The sequence below is a fragment of the Phyllostomus hastatus genome, unplaced genomic scaffold (assembly GCF_019186645.2).
Source record: "Phyllostomus hastatus isolate PE091 unplaced genomic scaffold, TTU_PhHast_1.1 phas_contig_86, whole genome shotgun sequence".
NCBI lineage: Eukaryota > Metazoa > Chordata > Mammalia > Chiroptera > Phyllostomidae > Phyllostomus > Phyllostomus hastatus.
Genome location: NW_025333977.1, coordinates 93,575,995 through 93,591,308, shown reverse-complemented (window position 1 = coordinate 93,591,308; position 15,314 = coordinate 93,575,995). Strand labels below are relative to the sequence as shown.

At 49.1% G+C, this 15,314-nt stretch overlaps 1 protein-coding gene across 5 annotated transcripts in view; it reads left to right on the top strand.

Annotated features, from left to right (window-relative positions):
* Window positions 1-15,314, top strand: part of MUC4 (mucin 4, cell surface associated) — a 61,128-nt gene that overhangs the window by 35,263 nt on the left and 10,551 nt on the right. For 3 of the 5 annotated variants that reach the window (XM_045851209.1, XM_045851211.1, XM_045851213.1), the window contains 15 exons: window positions 15-146; window positions 507-659; window positions 1,974-2,107; window positions 2,889-3,053; window positions 3,815-3,973; window positions 5,028-5,158; window positions 6,806-6,894; window positions 8,710-8,889; window positions 9,043-9,168; window positions 9,975-10,094; window positions 10,485-10,693; window positions 11,217-11,295; window positions 11,703-11,870; window positions 12,438-12,539; window positions 12,925-13,146. In XM_045851209.1, the coding sequence (XP_045707165.1) occupies window positions 15-146; window positions 507-659; window positions 1,974-2,107; window positions 2,889-3,053; window positions 3,815-3,973; window positions 5,028-5,158; window positions 6,806-6,894; window positions 8,710-8,889; window positions 9,043-9,168; window positions 9,975-10,094; window positions 10,485-10,693; window positions 11,217-11,295; window positions 11,703-11,870; window positions 12,438-12,539; window positions 12,925-13,146 (2,169 nt within the window). The remainder of the gene's footprint in view (window positions 1-14; window positions 147-506; window positions 660-1,973; window positions 2,108-2,888; window positions 3,054-3,814; window positions 3,974-5,027; window positions 5,159-6,805; window positions 6,895-8,709; window positions 8,890-9,042; window positions 9,169-9,974; window positions 10,095-10,484; window positions 10,694-11,216; window positions 11,296-11,702; window positions 11,871-12,437; window positions 12,540-12,924; window positions 13,147-15,314) is intronic. The other 2 variants (XM_045851210.1, XM_045851212.1) reach the window with 2 other exon arrangements.

Genomic DNA, 15,314 nt, shown 5'->3' with positions numbered 1-15,314 from the left:
TTTATTCTCTCAAGCAGCCCCTGGCCCTGCAGTCACCTGGAACTCCACCACCATATTCACAGATCATCCCACACTCCTGTCTGACATCAGCACTTTCTCACCATCCACAGTACACTCAAGCTCCACTGTGAAGACTGAGACATCAGGTAGGAGGGGACCCCAGTGTCTTGGCCTCTTACTCAATCTGGCCCCATTTGCTCAATCTGGCCTAGAAGAGTGCTTGAGAGAGGATGGTGAGTTAACAATACCAGGTAATTGTTAACCTGGTTAGGACTGAGGTGAGGTCCACAAGAGGATAAAGTGAATGGGGATGTGGTGGGTGACAAAGTCACATTTTCTCTGCCCCACCAGACAACTGCTTACCTTCAGGAGGTGGTTTGGGTGTGATCAGAAGACAGACAAAAGGGTTTCTAGTTGTCTCGTCCAGCTCCTTAAGTCTATGACTTTTTGACTCTGCTACTCTGTGACTGTAAGACCCAATCCAGTCTTCTCTCCCTGCATGCCAGGAGCAATCACAACCTCACTGAGGACAGACAGTGAGAAAAGCACAGCAACATCACTACCCTCAACAACTTCCCAGACCCTTATAACCTCAACTCCCAGCACATCCACAGGCACACACTCAACAGTTACCCCAGTCCCTATCAATCCTGAGAAAGGTAAGTGGTGCCATAGAGCTGGGACTTTTTGGCCCTGATATGGAGAGGATTTAGCTAGATGTGGAGCTTGTAGTTGTGGCAGATGGATTGGAGCTACTAATGAGGGCCCTTGTGGTAAGTTCTGTGGATATCTCCACTGCCCCTTTTGGGCCATGGAAAGTCAAGCTTCTCCCCATGTCCTCTTTATAGGATGATGTAATTGAATGCTCAGCCTCAGCCTGCTTGCTCATAGATTCTGCTCTTTCATGTCAGAAGGGCCTCACAGGGAACAATCAGACAGCATCAGAGTTGGGTGCTGAGGGCTGGCTTTGCACATGGCACGGCAGCAGGAGGTGAAGACAGAAAAATGATCAAGGTGCTGTCCAGGAAGAAACAGATCTGCTGCCTCAGTAGGTGCAATTACAGGAATAAGCCCAGAGTATTAAGGCACACACAGTGAAAGGCCCCTAAGGGATGTGGGAGTGGGTTCAAGGTGATGAGGAGGCTTCCTAGAAAGAATTAATAGGAGCTGGGGGAGAGGAAAGACTCCAAGCCAGCAGGAGGGCCTGGACAGCTGGAATAAAGGTATAGATATGAAAAACAGTCTCATTATAGCATGGGGAGAAGATCCCCAAAGCATGGGCACGTTGCTGGAAGTAAAGTGGAGAGTATTGAGAACTGAGGCTGTGATGTAAGGGAGTCTTGTGGATAATGGGAACTAGGGGGTACGTGGCTAGATTTGCATTTACAAATGGTGCTATGGTGGCTGGGGTGGAGTATGGATTCACAGGCTAGGAGAGCAGTGTGGAGATTGCTGTGAATTCCAAGCAACACCAGGTGAGTATGGAAAGGAGACCCATTTGAGAAATGTTTAGGACAGAGTTTCTCAAACCACCCAAGGACTTCTAGGGGATCCTAGGACAAATTCTAGGGTGTCTTCAAGTTTATCTAGAGAAATACCATCTCAGGAAATGTCTCATTCTATGAAGTGATTTTTTGAGTACTCAACTTCACTATATTGGAGGAGTTTTGTCTTTTCCCCTTTAAAACAATTATGAGTGCCATAAGAGATGCAGAATAATTTGTTGGTATTCTGATAGCAGGACTTGATTTTCTGCAAGCTGGGGAAGAATGACAATACCAGTTTAAAGGGTAAAATGAGGAGATGTGTTGAACACAAGTGGAAAAGTGGAGAGAGGACAACTTGATGGCTCCTAGTTAGGGGAACAGAAGACAGGGTAGAGGAGCAGCTGGGGAAACTCTCTGGGGATCCCTGTCAGACTGAATAAAGTGGGAGCCCATGAGGACTTTCTGTTCTTCTTTCTTCTGGCCCAGGTGTTTCCCTCTTCCCCTATGGGCCACATGTTGGAGATCAGGAGTTTGTCAGGAGGAAAGCAGACTTCACCTCGCCGCTCTTCAAGCCCCAGATTGGCTTCCCTTTCGGCTCCTCTCTCCGAGATTTCCTCTACGTGAGTCCCCGGCTGCGGCCCAAAGGGCAGGACTTGAAACCTGTGTTCCCTGGGCTCTGGTTCACTTTCCAGAGCTCCAAGATGGCCCTGTGACTGTGACCATGATCCTGATGGAAAGGAAGGATCATGGTCACAGCAACACTTGTTGGGCACCTACTGTATCTCTGCCTCTGGCTCAGTTTGCATTCAGAGTCTTTAATATCAGAGTGTCAGCCAAGGTAGGCAGGGAGTTAGGCAAGGCTCACCTAGCCACATGAGCAAAAGTGTCTTTACCACAGTAAAGAGATCCTGGGGCCCAGTAAGCTCTCTACCATTTCTGCAGGGCCCTTTTTATGAACAGAAAGCTCCATTTGGGAAACAACTGTTTAGTGCTGTTTACATGGTCTGTAATCCTATGAAAGTGATGGGGTGAGGGTTTCAGTCATTTAGCCCCATCTGATGTGGCACCAGCTTCAGGATGGGGCCGAGGGGATTTACCCGGACAAGTCTGCTCTGTGACAGGCTGGTCTATAGATGGCACTGCTGTTGAAGCCGGATGAAACCTAGCACCTTAAGAAGGACTTGAGGAGGAATGTCCTGAGGGTAAAGCGTATTTGTGTGAGAACTAGGAAAAGGGGCTCTCCCAGAAGGCAAGGAGATGGATGATGTGACCTTCCAGAGGCTGTTGACACATCTGAAGTGCTACCCAGAGAGTCCCTTGGGGGTTGTACTTCTGAGGAGCTGTTCCTAGGCTGCTCTGCCTCCCTCCCTGAATACTAACTGGAAGAACCTTTGTGCTCAGTTCACAGATAATGGTCAGATCATTTTCCCGGAATCAGAGTACCAGATTTTCGCCTACCCCATCCCTCCCCTTAGAGGTTTCACAGACAGGGACCAGCTGGCCATTGTGGCTCCATTCTGGGACGATGCTGATTTCTCCAGCCACAAGGGAACCATATTTTACCAGGTGAGCCTTTCAAAGAATGGCATTCAGGATCCCCCAGAAGCTAGCAAGGAGAGACAAAGGGCTATGTGGAAGGTGGTGCACAAGTTACTGCTGTCAGAGCCGGTACATGGGTAGGGATTGGTGCTTAAATATGAGGGTGGGGAGGAAGCAGATTAGGACTATTATACAAACTCAGGAGAAGGTCTGCAGGTGACAGGGATGGGGGTTGGCAGTCCAGGGTTTTAGTTTAGAATAAGGTTGTAGGGGTCTTACCTACCAAGCCTGAGTCAAGCAGGGCCCCTGCGTGAGCTCCTGGATCGGGTTAATGATTCCAATCGGTGGGAGCAGGTAACAAAAAGCTCCTGCAGGCAAACGTAGGCTGTGTGCCTGCCTTAGACAAAGCACTGGAGAAGGTCCAAAGATGGAGAAACACATGCCTGTCCTCAAGGAGCCTTCAGCTGGACCTGGGCAGGTTCAAATAGGCACAGGTGGTTAGCACTGTCAGAGCCAGTTTGTACTAAGAGATGAGTGAGTTCAGGTCCATAAGACTTGGGTTCCTGGGCTTTGACTCTCCACTCCACACACCCCAGGCTTCCTTGCTGCCCAATATGAATTGATCTTAAGGTCCAAGGAGCTACCTGAAAATGTAGGTCTGGAGGAGGGAAGGATGCCATATGTGGGTGGACTAAGGTGATCAGCATCACCATGTAGAAAGTGGGGGCCTTTGGGAGTGTTGAGCTGGGCCCCTCATTTCCTTGTCCTTATCTGCCTGCCTTTCCTAGGAATATGAGACTCTCTATGATGACTACAAACCACCTGTAGTCCAGCAGGTGGAATCTTGGATTAAAAAGTTTACAAACACCTGGAACTACAAAGCCAGGTGGACCCTAAAGGTCACATGGGTCAATGCCTCTGCCTATCCTGCCCAGTGGACCTATGGGGTGAGTGGACCGATGGACAGCTCCCTATAAAGCATCTGGAAGTCAGACAGGGTCCAGACCTCCAAAACCCTCTCTAACTCAAGGACAGATTGCTGATTATAGCACTCCTGCCCACCCCCACCTTGATGCTGAGCACTTACCACGCACCAGGCTGCCCCAACACTTTACTTTTATGAACTCAGCAGCCCAGATCACTGGATATTAGGAGGCTGAAATTTAGGAAATGGATTTTTTGTAAGTCAAAATGGTTAGCTATTGGCAATTTTATATGGCTCAACCTGATAATATTATCCATATTTTAGAGATGAGAAAGATGATATTTAGAGAAGTTAAGCAACTTACACAAGGTCACCCAGCTAGCAAATAACAAAGCCAGGCCCAGAACCAAGGTTTTTCTGACCTCAAATGCTGGCTCTCAACTGTAAGCCCTCCAATGGAAATGGGCACACCACATAATCCCCCTAGTCTTCCCTCTGGAGATGCACAGCTCTTACAGTCAGAAGTTCTTCCTTGTGTCTGGTCTAAAGTCACTTGTCTCTTCACTGGTTCAACAAGTTCATTGACTACCTACTTCATACAAGCATGGTGCTTGGCATTCGCCTTCAGAGAACCTTCAGAGTCTCACCTGCTGTGGTTCTCCCCACCATTCAGGTTAAGGAGACATTTGCACAATGTCCTTAAATGTCCCTGAGGAAGCCACATAAACCTCTCCCAGGTCTCTGGTGTCTTTGCTAATCTCTCAGGTTCCTGATTCTGTCTTATACAAGTTGTCTTCCAACTGATTTCTAACCCAGAGCCTTTTATGACCCCTTCATGGAAAGAAGTCACAAAGAAGGCAAATCTACCTTGTTAGGTACTTTGACACCAAAGGTGAAAGGTGTCCTACGCTCTCCCAAAGTTGTCAGCATGTTAAGCCCATGCCTTTCCTCTAGGTAGGCCAGGAAAAGGTGATGTGTGCATCGAGGCATGGGTGTGGGATGAATGATGGGACAACAGGGATGACATTCCAGCTCTCTCACAGGCACCTCCTTGTTTGTCTCCAACCTACCCCTAGACCAGCACCTACCAGGCCATCCTTTCCACAGATGGAAGCAGATCCTTCACCCTGTTTCTCTACCAAAGTGGTGGGATGCAGTGGGATGTGACCCAGCACCCAGGCAATTGGGTCCTCATGGGCTTCTCCAGGTAGGACAGGCCCCTCAGGGGCCTGACAGGGGCTGTCAGCACTAATCACATAACAGGAAATGGTGCAGAGTAGTGTTTTTGCTGCAGACACATTCCCATACCCCAGGACCAGGCTGAGTCCTCATTGCTGATGCTTCTGACTCACCCTGGTGCTACTTCCCATTAAAAGATCCTATTTCTTGCTGTTTCACATGAAAAGATCTCTATTCACTGCCATTGTCTTTCCTCTCCCAGAACCTATGCAATGTATATATTCCCAGAGCTTTGATTTCTCAGATTTCTGCTGATATTAGCTAGCATCTCTTGACTTCTCAAATATCATGACAGCAAATATTTATTGTACTAAGTACTTAATATGTATTATTTCATTTAATTATCACAACTCCATGAAAGATATACTATTTATTACCCATTCTACAGGAAAGGAAACTGAGGTACAAATACATTAGCAATTGCCCAAAGTTACAGAGCTGGGAAGTGACAAAGCAGGAATTTGAACTCAACATGAGGCTGAAATCTGCCTTCCTAGTTTCTGGTGCCTCTGGTGGAGAATTAACTCCTCCCCCAGGGCCATCAATAGCTTGTGTAGGGGCACTGGGAAAGATGTAGAGCAGAGGGAGAGAGCTGTAGAGGAGGACACATGTTCCTGTGTGTGAAGGCAACTTGGTCTCTGACACAACAGTTCTTAACCATGGTATTTCCTGGTGCTGGTGTGTGTAATCATTTGTGAACATCCCATGTAATTTGTTACTGGTAATTGCTGCAAATTATTTTCTCTTAGAGGGTGTTCAGGACTGCCCCTATAATTGTATAGCTTTTACTTGGTTTTTAATGTTTGTGAAGGAGAAAGGAGTGGAATTATCCAACTACCCAGGAATTTCACACCATTCTGAGTGTGCCTGACCCCTTGCCCAAGGTGTCACGCCTGTGTGAGTCACCCATCTGTGTCAGAGAAGAGTAAAAGATCAGGAGTCACTGCTCTGAGACATGCACCTAGAGTGAGGCTGCAGGCTCCATGTGGGATTTTCTCTTTCCTGGAGCAGAGAGATTTGAACCCCTCCCCTGGGGGGCTGTGCACCTATTGCATCAGGTCCTCAGTTCTGAGGGATTTACAAATGTTACATTTTATCTTTGCAGTACTGTGAGGTAGATGCTACTGTAATCTCTTTTACACAGATGTAAAAACTAAGAATCAAAGAGGTTAAGTAACTTGCCCACGGTTACCAAGCTACTAAGGGCTGGAATCAAGAATTGAACTCATGACTGCCTAACTTCAGAGACTGGCTCTTAACCTAACCATCCCAACATACTGTCCCCACCAATCCCTAGTTGAAGGGAAACAAACCTGAAGGAGGCCTGAACTCTGCTGTTTTCACACCCCTGCCTCATGATCAGTTTCCGGCCTGTTATCGATCAGATGTGAAATGGATTAGTCTCCCCACCCACCTCCACCCCTTTCCTGCTTGGTGGGAATCAGAGATTCTGGCTGGCTGACTGACCAACTCATTGAATAGCCGCCTGACCAGCCAATAACTGATGACTAGTTGGACTGAGTGAATGAGTGACTGGCTGACTGGCTGAATGGCTGAATGAATAACTTGACAACTGTGTGTGACAGAGGCCTACAATTCTTTCTTTTGTTTGCAGTGGAGATGGGTATTATAAAAACAGCCCACTGACATTCCAGCCAGCATGGGAGAAGTATCGTCCAGACCAATTCTTGAATTCCAACTCAGGTAAAAAGTGCCACTTAATCACACTTGAGCTGGGCTTAAATCCTCTTCTGTCCTCCGCTTTGTGGGCCATAACAGTCCTAGAGGGGCAGCTCCCTCGCATGTCCACCATTCTACAGGGTGTCCCCAGCATAAACCGACCTCCCACAGATGTAATAAGCCCTTGGCACTGCCCAGGGAGCAGCTGGTAGCTTGGCTGGGACTTTGTCTGCTTCCTGGGATGAGCCAAACCCAGGAGGTCTCTCAGTGGGGGTCCAGATTCTGGAAGTGAGAATGGGGGTATGGCAGGGTATAGGAATGTGAATGAGTAGTTGGAACAATACTCCAAGTGTCCTGTCCCAGAAATGGGATGTGAATCTGGATGAGATCCCTTAAGGGAATGTACAAAGAGAGAGGACTGACATTCATGTAGTCATTATTTTAATTGAGCACCTGCTATGTGTGGGACACTGTGCGAGAACCAGGAATATGAAACAAAAGGGAAAAGACTGACTATTTTTGTTTTCAAAGAACTCCCTTTCTGGTAAGAAGGCTAGTACTTCAGTGTCAGGAAGAAGCCCATGGGGCCTCCCCCATGACTCAGTGTAGTGTCTGGGGCCCTGAAGGGAAAGGAAGTATCATTTACAAAATGAGAAAGAACAAAGAACATTTTAGCATTATAAATCAGCTTGTAAATTGTGAAGCATAAATCCCGCTCTATTTGTTCTGTGGCAAGAAATTTTGGTAAATAGAAGCTAAGTCAAAGCACAGGTGCCATCTTGTGGAGAGTGCTGTCCAGTCGAATTAGGGCCCTTCTATCAAGATGCATCAACTTGTGGCCTAAGGGGTGCACTACAATAGAGAGACACTGTATGCGCGTTTGTGTGTGTGTGTGTGTGTGTGTGTGTGTGTGTGTTTTGGGGAGAGTATCTGATGTTTTCCCCGATACCAGGTTGCTATAGAGAAGATACATGAACAGATAATCATAAACAATGATTATTCTTTTCAGAGCCTTAACAACTTGTAATTATCTTGACAGTTACTTCTTTTGTGTGAGAACAGGGTAAAGATCTAATGTCCTGTCATATCTTATTGGAGTCTGGAGGCCCACTTCTCACTCATGGCAGCTGGGGTGGGCAGTATGTAATTTACAGTTAATTGAAGGTCTGTTTCAGTTCAAACTCCCCCTCAGGGTTTCTTCTCCCACTTACTTCCCCCTTCCAAGGATAGTATCTGGGTACAAAGGATGCTTCCTCAGCCTTGTGGTGTTGGAGCAAGTCCCAGTGTCACATGCCAGCTTCTCTGTGGCTCCCCAGCTGGCCTCTGAGCATCGGCCTCTTCCCTGGCTGCTTTGGCCACTGACATGTCTGGGCTGGCGGAACCAGGGGTCAAGGGTGAAAGCTAAGTGTCTGAGCAGGTGGCTAGTGGCTGGTGGCATCATTTGCTGACATATAGGATGCATGTGGAGGAACTGGTTTTGGGGGCCATTGGAAGGTGCTGGAGCTTACAGTGACAGACAAAAGAGTAGAGGATGGGATGAACTGAATGTCCGCACCAGGGTTTGGCTTTGAGTTGGGTACATGTGAGCCCTCCTTGCCCAGTCCTTGTCTCTGGGTTTTGCCCAAAGATCCAAGCTTTGAGGGCTTTTGGAGGTCACATCAAATGGAGTCTTTGGGGAGGAACTGCTGCCAATCTGAATTGGGTCCCCTCCTCGGAAGAGCTATCCAGAGGGGAAAAGTGGCACACAGGGCACATTTCTGAGTTTTGGTTTTCCCTAAAGCTAAAGTGGAACCTGTGGGCCAAAGCCCTGGGATAACCCCTTCTTCCTTTGTTCCTCAGGCCCCAAGGGGCTACAGGTCTATAATCTACACAGTAGAGAAAGACCCAACTACCGTCTCAGGTGCCTGCAGCGGTTGAAGAGACAGCCTCAGTTGCCCAGCTTGGACTGGGACCACATCTCCTGCCCTTGCTCTTGGCAGCAGGGACTATGGGACTTACGGTTCCAGCCCATCCACATAGGTAACACCTCCTTCCAGTTTCTTGGAGCATCTCCATTGTCTCCCACAAGCCTGCCCATCATCCCTCTGGTCACACCTAACCTGTCCCTCCCCAGAAACACACCCCCACCCAGGCCTGGCATCCTGGGCCTGAGTATGTCTGGACTTGTTGCAGGTTGGTGGGGCCTCAGCAGCAGGCAGCTGTGCAGCTTCTCCTCCTGGCGTGGGGGCGTGTGTTGCAGCTACGGGCCATGGGGAGAGCTTCTCCAAGGCTGGAGAGTGCAGAGTCTTTGGCAGCTTGGTATGTGTGTCCACAGAGATCTGAGCCCTTCCTTTGGAGCTCTCTGCTCTTCTCTGTCAGAGACCAGCCCTGGGATTCACACTAAGCAATGGGACCCACAGAATGATGCCTTTTGTCCCCATTCCCTCCCAGTTCCTTCCCCTCACTGGCTGTCAATTTCCTGATCTTGTAACCTTAGGCAGCTCCCAACATCCCTTCCAGCTGACATCTTAGGGGTTTATGATTGACTTCTTGCCCCATCTCCATTTGACTCCATAGCCCCAGCTCAGAGTGGAGGCATCTTTCTAGGGAAGGAGAGGGGTCTAGTTTGACCCTGTTCCTCTGGACCCATATTAGCAGGCTGTCCAGGGGAAGACACGGAATTAGCTCCCTCAGAGACTGACTCTTCAAAGGAGCTAGAGGGCACAGGTGTGGTGGGGCAGGTAATAGGTGTCCTCCCCCTGCTCCGTGTAATTGAAGCAGCCTCCACAGTCCCAGACCATCAGCCATGCCCTCCCACCCCAGCACTTTGAACTCAGCACCCCACCCTTCAAGAAAGAAAGATCCTTATCTCCGACCCTGCCCTGGCCCACCTGGGGGCTTGGTTGCAACACGCCTACAAGGGAAACAGTCGCTGGTCAATAGCCTAAGGTCACTGAGCAGGGTGGGATCTGTACAGAGGTATTCCTGATTCCCAAAGCATCCCCTTGCCACACATCTCATCTTGCCCCATGAACCTTCCATCTGGGTTCTGCCAGTCCTCCATGTCCCATCCCACCCCCACCCGCCCCACCCCACACTTCTCAACACGCTGCTCTCCTCCACAGAGCAAGAACTAGAGCTGCAGGACTGCTGCTGCCGCAAGACTGACCATTCCTCCTTCTGCGTCCTGTACCACCAAAGGCAGCCCCGCATCAGCTGTGCTTGGTACCAGCCCCCAAGGCCCGGTGAGGCTGCTGGGGCCTGCCCTGGAGCCGATGTCTGGGGAAGGGTAGCTTCCTGGGGCCTGGACCAGGGCAGAACTAGATTCCTGGGTCAGGGCTGTGACCACAAGGGAAGGTGGAGATGGTTCTGGCATTTGGTGGATGGCAAACAGAGGGATTTTGTACATGGTATTGGGGCAGGGGTGGGAACGGGGGGTGGGAGTTAATGAGTAGACATAGGTAGGGTGGGGGCACAAAAATGCAAGAGGGCTTCCAGGGAGGATTCTATAAGCCACACTGAACAGCTCCCCAGGCTTCAGTCTACCTGAGCACGTGCCCTGCCTGGGGGCAGTGGGGAAGCTCAGACCTTTCCCTTGTCTGACATGCCAATGTGGTATCTATCTCCTTTTCCAGCCTGGATGTTTGGGGACCCCCACATCACCACCTTGGATGGTGCCAATTATACCTTCAACGGGCTGGGGGACTTTCTGCTAGTCCGAGCCAGGGACGGAAACTCCTCCTTCCTGCTTCAGGGCCGCACTGCCCAGACCGGCTCAGCCCGGGCTACCAACTTCATTGCCTTTGCTGCTCAATACAATACCAGCAGCCTGGCTCCCATCACGGTGAGTGAGGCAGAGGGTGTTAGACACACATCCCTGCCCCCGCCCAGCACCCCCTAGAGAGCCCTCAAGCACCTCCAGCTGGAAATCAAGGCCCAGGAGGAGAAAGAGAAGGAAGAAGGAGGGAAGGGGGCAGGAAGTAGGGAGGATGCCTCCTGCCAGTGTATAGTTTGAGAGTCAACCCCGGAGACACAGGATTAGGGTCCGGACTGCACCAAATATTTGATTAAAGAGATAATTTAACTCCAAGTGCCTTAGTTTTCTTATAGAAATATAGGGATAATAATGTTACCTACCCCACAGGGCTGTTGTGAGATTTTAATGAGATGATCTAAGAAATGTGCCTAGCTCAGAGCCTGGCCCATGCTAAGTACTCCATAGACATTAGGTAGAAAATCTCATCGTCACACTCTTTATCACCTTCATCTTTGTCCAGGGCTCAGGTTCTAAGCTCTTTGCAGCCTCCTTTCTCAGCCTCTGGGACCACCTGTAGGTCAAGCTTAGTCCTCCTCCAATTTCCTTCCAGATTCAGTGGCTTCTTGAGCCCAATGACAGAGTCCACGTGTGGCTCAATAATCAGGCTGTGACCTTTGAAGATGGCGAAGGTAGGCTGGGGACAGCCGTGAGGGTTCAGAGCGTGCTCCACGCCTGGAAGCAGAGTTATGGGGTGTGGAGGCAGCAGCACTGGGGCAGAGGAGGGTAGTGGCCTCCCCGTGCTTGAGCAGCTTCTTCACCCGGCAGCTGGGCATTAAACGTTCGGAAGAGGTCACTTCTCTCCTTCCAGTGCTGTGACAGCTTCGATGCGGGAGCCCCTGTCTTTGGGCCCAGGTAGAATTGGTGGTGCAACCCTGAGGGGTATTCTGTATGTTTGGTTTGGGGTCCCTGCAGAAAACACCTGCAGGATATCCCAGAGCTGCTTCCAGTCTCCTCTCTGAGCCTTCATTACTGTCAAGTCTTGGGCCTGCAGGGACCCGATGCTGGTTTCTTCCTCATCTGTCTCCCAACATTCCAGACCAGGAAATCTTCAATACCACTGGAGTTGTAATGAACCGCAATGGCTCCCTGGTGTCAGCCAGCTTAGATGGGACAGTGATCGTCTCAGTGATTGCTCTCTCCAACATCCTTCATGCCTCCTGCAGCCTCCCAGAAGAGTACCGAAACCATACAGAGGGCCTCCTGGGTAAGAAGCAGGCAGGGCCCTGCCTCTGAGGCAGCAGCCACAACAGGAGCTCAGACCCCCAGGCCCCAGGCAGGCCCTCCTCCCACTGGCTGTGGGCATCCCAGGCGGTTTCCTTTTCTCAGCCTCCTTGGAACAGAGTCCTGTGGGCACAGAATGGTAGGCAAGGACTGGGACCTCCTCAGCTACCTTTAAGGCCCACTTCCTGTCCTCCCAAAGCCCCACTTGGGGGACAGCTGAGGAAACATCCAGGAAGGGCTCTGAGGAGGGTGGGGCCAGCAGCCACCCTTCTTCTCACTGCCCCTCACACCCTCCCACCCCTCCCTCCATCGCCTCTATTCCCTTCCTCCTTCTCTCCTCCTCCCTCCCTGAAGCAGAGGAGTCGGTGCTGAGGTTATGGTGTATCCTCTACCCTCCTCCTGGAGGACTGAACTAAGAACAGATACAACAGAAAGAGGGTTCCTGGGCCCCCTGCTCCTCCTCACATCTTGAGTGTGACATGCAGGATGCTCCCAGGGAATGGGAAGAACCACAGTCCCAGAGGAGCTGACCTCCTACTCTGTCCCACAGGGGTGTGGAATGACTCTCCAGGTGATGACTTCAAGATGCCCAATGGCACTGTTATTCCCCAAGGGAGCACTGAAGAGGAACTTTTTCACTATGGAATGACCTGTGAGTCTGGACTTCACAGTGCTGGGGTATATGGGACAAGGCCAGGTTGTCTCCCTCGGGCCTGTGGGAACCAAACCTTTGTCTTTCATGAGGGAGGGGTGGAAAAGTGAGGAGGAGACACTGAGGTTTCTGGTACCACCCCAGATTTGTCCCCCCCCATTCCCTCCCACACGTGTTTCTCTACCTGAAAGAGAGGATGAGGGAAGTGGGTGGTCCTCAGTCTCTAGAGCAGGGATTTCCAGACTCAGAAGTCACAAGCCAACCTGTCTTTCCATGCCCTTCTCCCCGACCCCAAGCCATATAAAGTGAGGGTAAGAGGACACTGCAAAAGTGTAGCTGGAGTCCCACCTCTGGCACCACCATCATCGAATCTCATGTGTTATAGGGGAAATCAATGGAACAAGCCTCCTTGGCAAGAGGGACAACCACCTGCCTTCCAACTTCACCCCGGTCTTCTTTGACGATCTGTTGCAAAACGGCTCCTTGACCTCCGGGTGTAATGGAGACAAACAATGTATCCATGACACCCTGGCCACAGGAAACACAGAGACTGGACTGCATACTGAAATGCTCTTGAGAAGATACCAGGAGATGAACAACACCCTCAGTAAGTGGCCTGAGGCCCAGGGAAGTATTTTCAGAGTTAGGGGACAGATGAGGAGCCCTAAGCTACAAATTTTTTAATTTACAATAATTTTTGAAAAGTATATTTAATTGATTATGCTATTACAGTTGTCCCATTTCCCCCTTTTATTTCGCTCTACCCTACACCCCCCCTGCACCAGCATTCCCCCACCTTATACCACATTCACAGCTCATACATATAAGTTCTTTGGCTTCTCCATTTCCTATACTATTCATATCCTCCCCCTGTCTACTTTGTACCTACCATTTATGCTTCTTATTTCCTGTATCTTTCCCCCCATTCTCCTCCCTCCTCCTCCCCACTGACAACCCTTCACGTGATCTCCATTTCTGTGATTCTGTTTATTCTAGTTGTTTGCTTTGCTTGTTTTTGTTTTTATTTAGGTTCAGTTGTTGATAGTTGTGAGTCTGTTGTCATTTTACTATTCATAGTTTTTATTTTCTTTTTCTTAAGTCCCTTTAACATTTCATACAATGAGGGCTTGGTGACCATGAACTCCTTTAACTTGACCTTTTCTGGGAAGCACTTTATCTGCCCTTCCATTTTAAATGATAGCTTTGCTGGATACAGTAATCTTGAATGTAGGTCCTTGTCTTTCATGACTTTGAATACTTCTTTCCAGCCCCTTCTTGCCTGAAAGGTTTCCTTTGAGAAATCACCTGATAGTCTTCTGGGAACTCCTTTGTAGGTGACTCTTTCCTTTCCTCTTGCTGCATTTAAGATTCTCTCCTTATCTTTAATCTTGGGGTAATGTAATTATGATATGCCTTGGTGTATGCTTCCTTGGGTCCAACTTCTTTGGGACTCTCTGAGCTTCCTGGACTTCCTGGAAGTCTATTTCCTTTGCCAGATTGGAGAAGTTCTCCTCCATTTCTTGCTCTTCCTCTTCTGCTTCTGGCACACCTATGATTCAGATGTTGAAATGTAAAGTTGTCCCAGAGGTTCCTAGGCTTCTCCTCATTTTTTTGAATTCTTGTTTCTTCATTCTGTTCTAGTTGAATGTTTATTTCTTCCTTCTGCTTCAAATTGTTGATTTGAGTCCCAGTTCCCTTCCTTTCACTGTTAATTCCCTGTATATTTTTCTTCATTTCACTTTGCATAGCCTTCACTTTTTCCTCTATTTTGCAACCATACTCAACAATCTGTGAGCATCCTGATTACCAGTGTTTTGAACTCTGGTTTGGCTATCTCTTCATCACTTAGTTGTTTTTGTGGAGTTTTGATCTGTTCTTTCATTTGGGCCATGTTTCTTTGTCTCAGTGTACCTGTTATGTTGTAAGGGGCAGAACCTTAGGTATTCACCAGCATCGGGCAACCCACTTCACTGTGTTATGATGCTGTATGTGGGGGAGGGGCCAAGAGGGAACAATGCCACTTGCTGGGCTCTTAGATGGCTTTCAGTACTTCCTTTGCTACCCCCAAACCAATTGGGCCTTCCTGGTGCTGATTCCTGGATGGGTGATTTTGTGTATGTTCTAAGACCCCCTGGGTCACTCCAATGAACTTTCTTGCGAGACTGGGAGTTTGTCCCACTGCTGCAATCCCCACAGATTTTTACAGCCAGAGGTTTTGAGGCTTTCTTTTCCTGCATTGGAACCCTGGGTTGTGAGGTCTGTCTCACTCCCCAGTTGTTCCTCCTGGGTTATCCAATGCAAATGTGGGACTGCCAGTCTGCCAGCCTCCACTTAACCTTCCCAGTTCTCCAGCTGCCACTTTGTGTCATGTCCTCTCTGCCCTGGCTGCCCATCTCTGCCACTCCTACCAGTCTGGATGAATGTTCCTTCTTTAATTCCTTGGTTGTCAGACTTCCATACAGTTCGATTTTCTGGCAGTTCTGGTTGTTTTTTGTTTTCGAATTTGTTGTTGTCCTTCTTTTGGTTGTACAAGGCAGCAAAGTGTATCTACCATCTTGGCTGGTAGATTTTTTTCTTTTGACTTATGTTATTCATCTGCTCAAACCCTCCCATGACTCCCCATCTCACTCTGTCCTTATAATTCCCTTCAAAGCCTTATCCAATTTGCATCTGGAAATCTTCTCCTAGTACTCCCACCTCACTCCCTTTGCTCCAGCCCCATTGGTTTCTTTGTGTTCTCCAAACACACCAAGCTAACTCTCAACTCCAAGACTC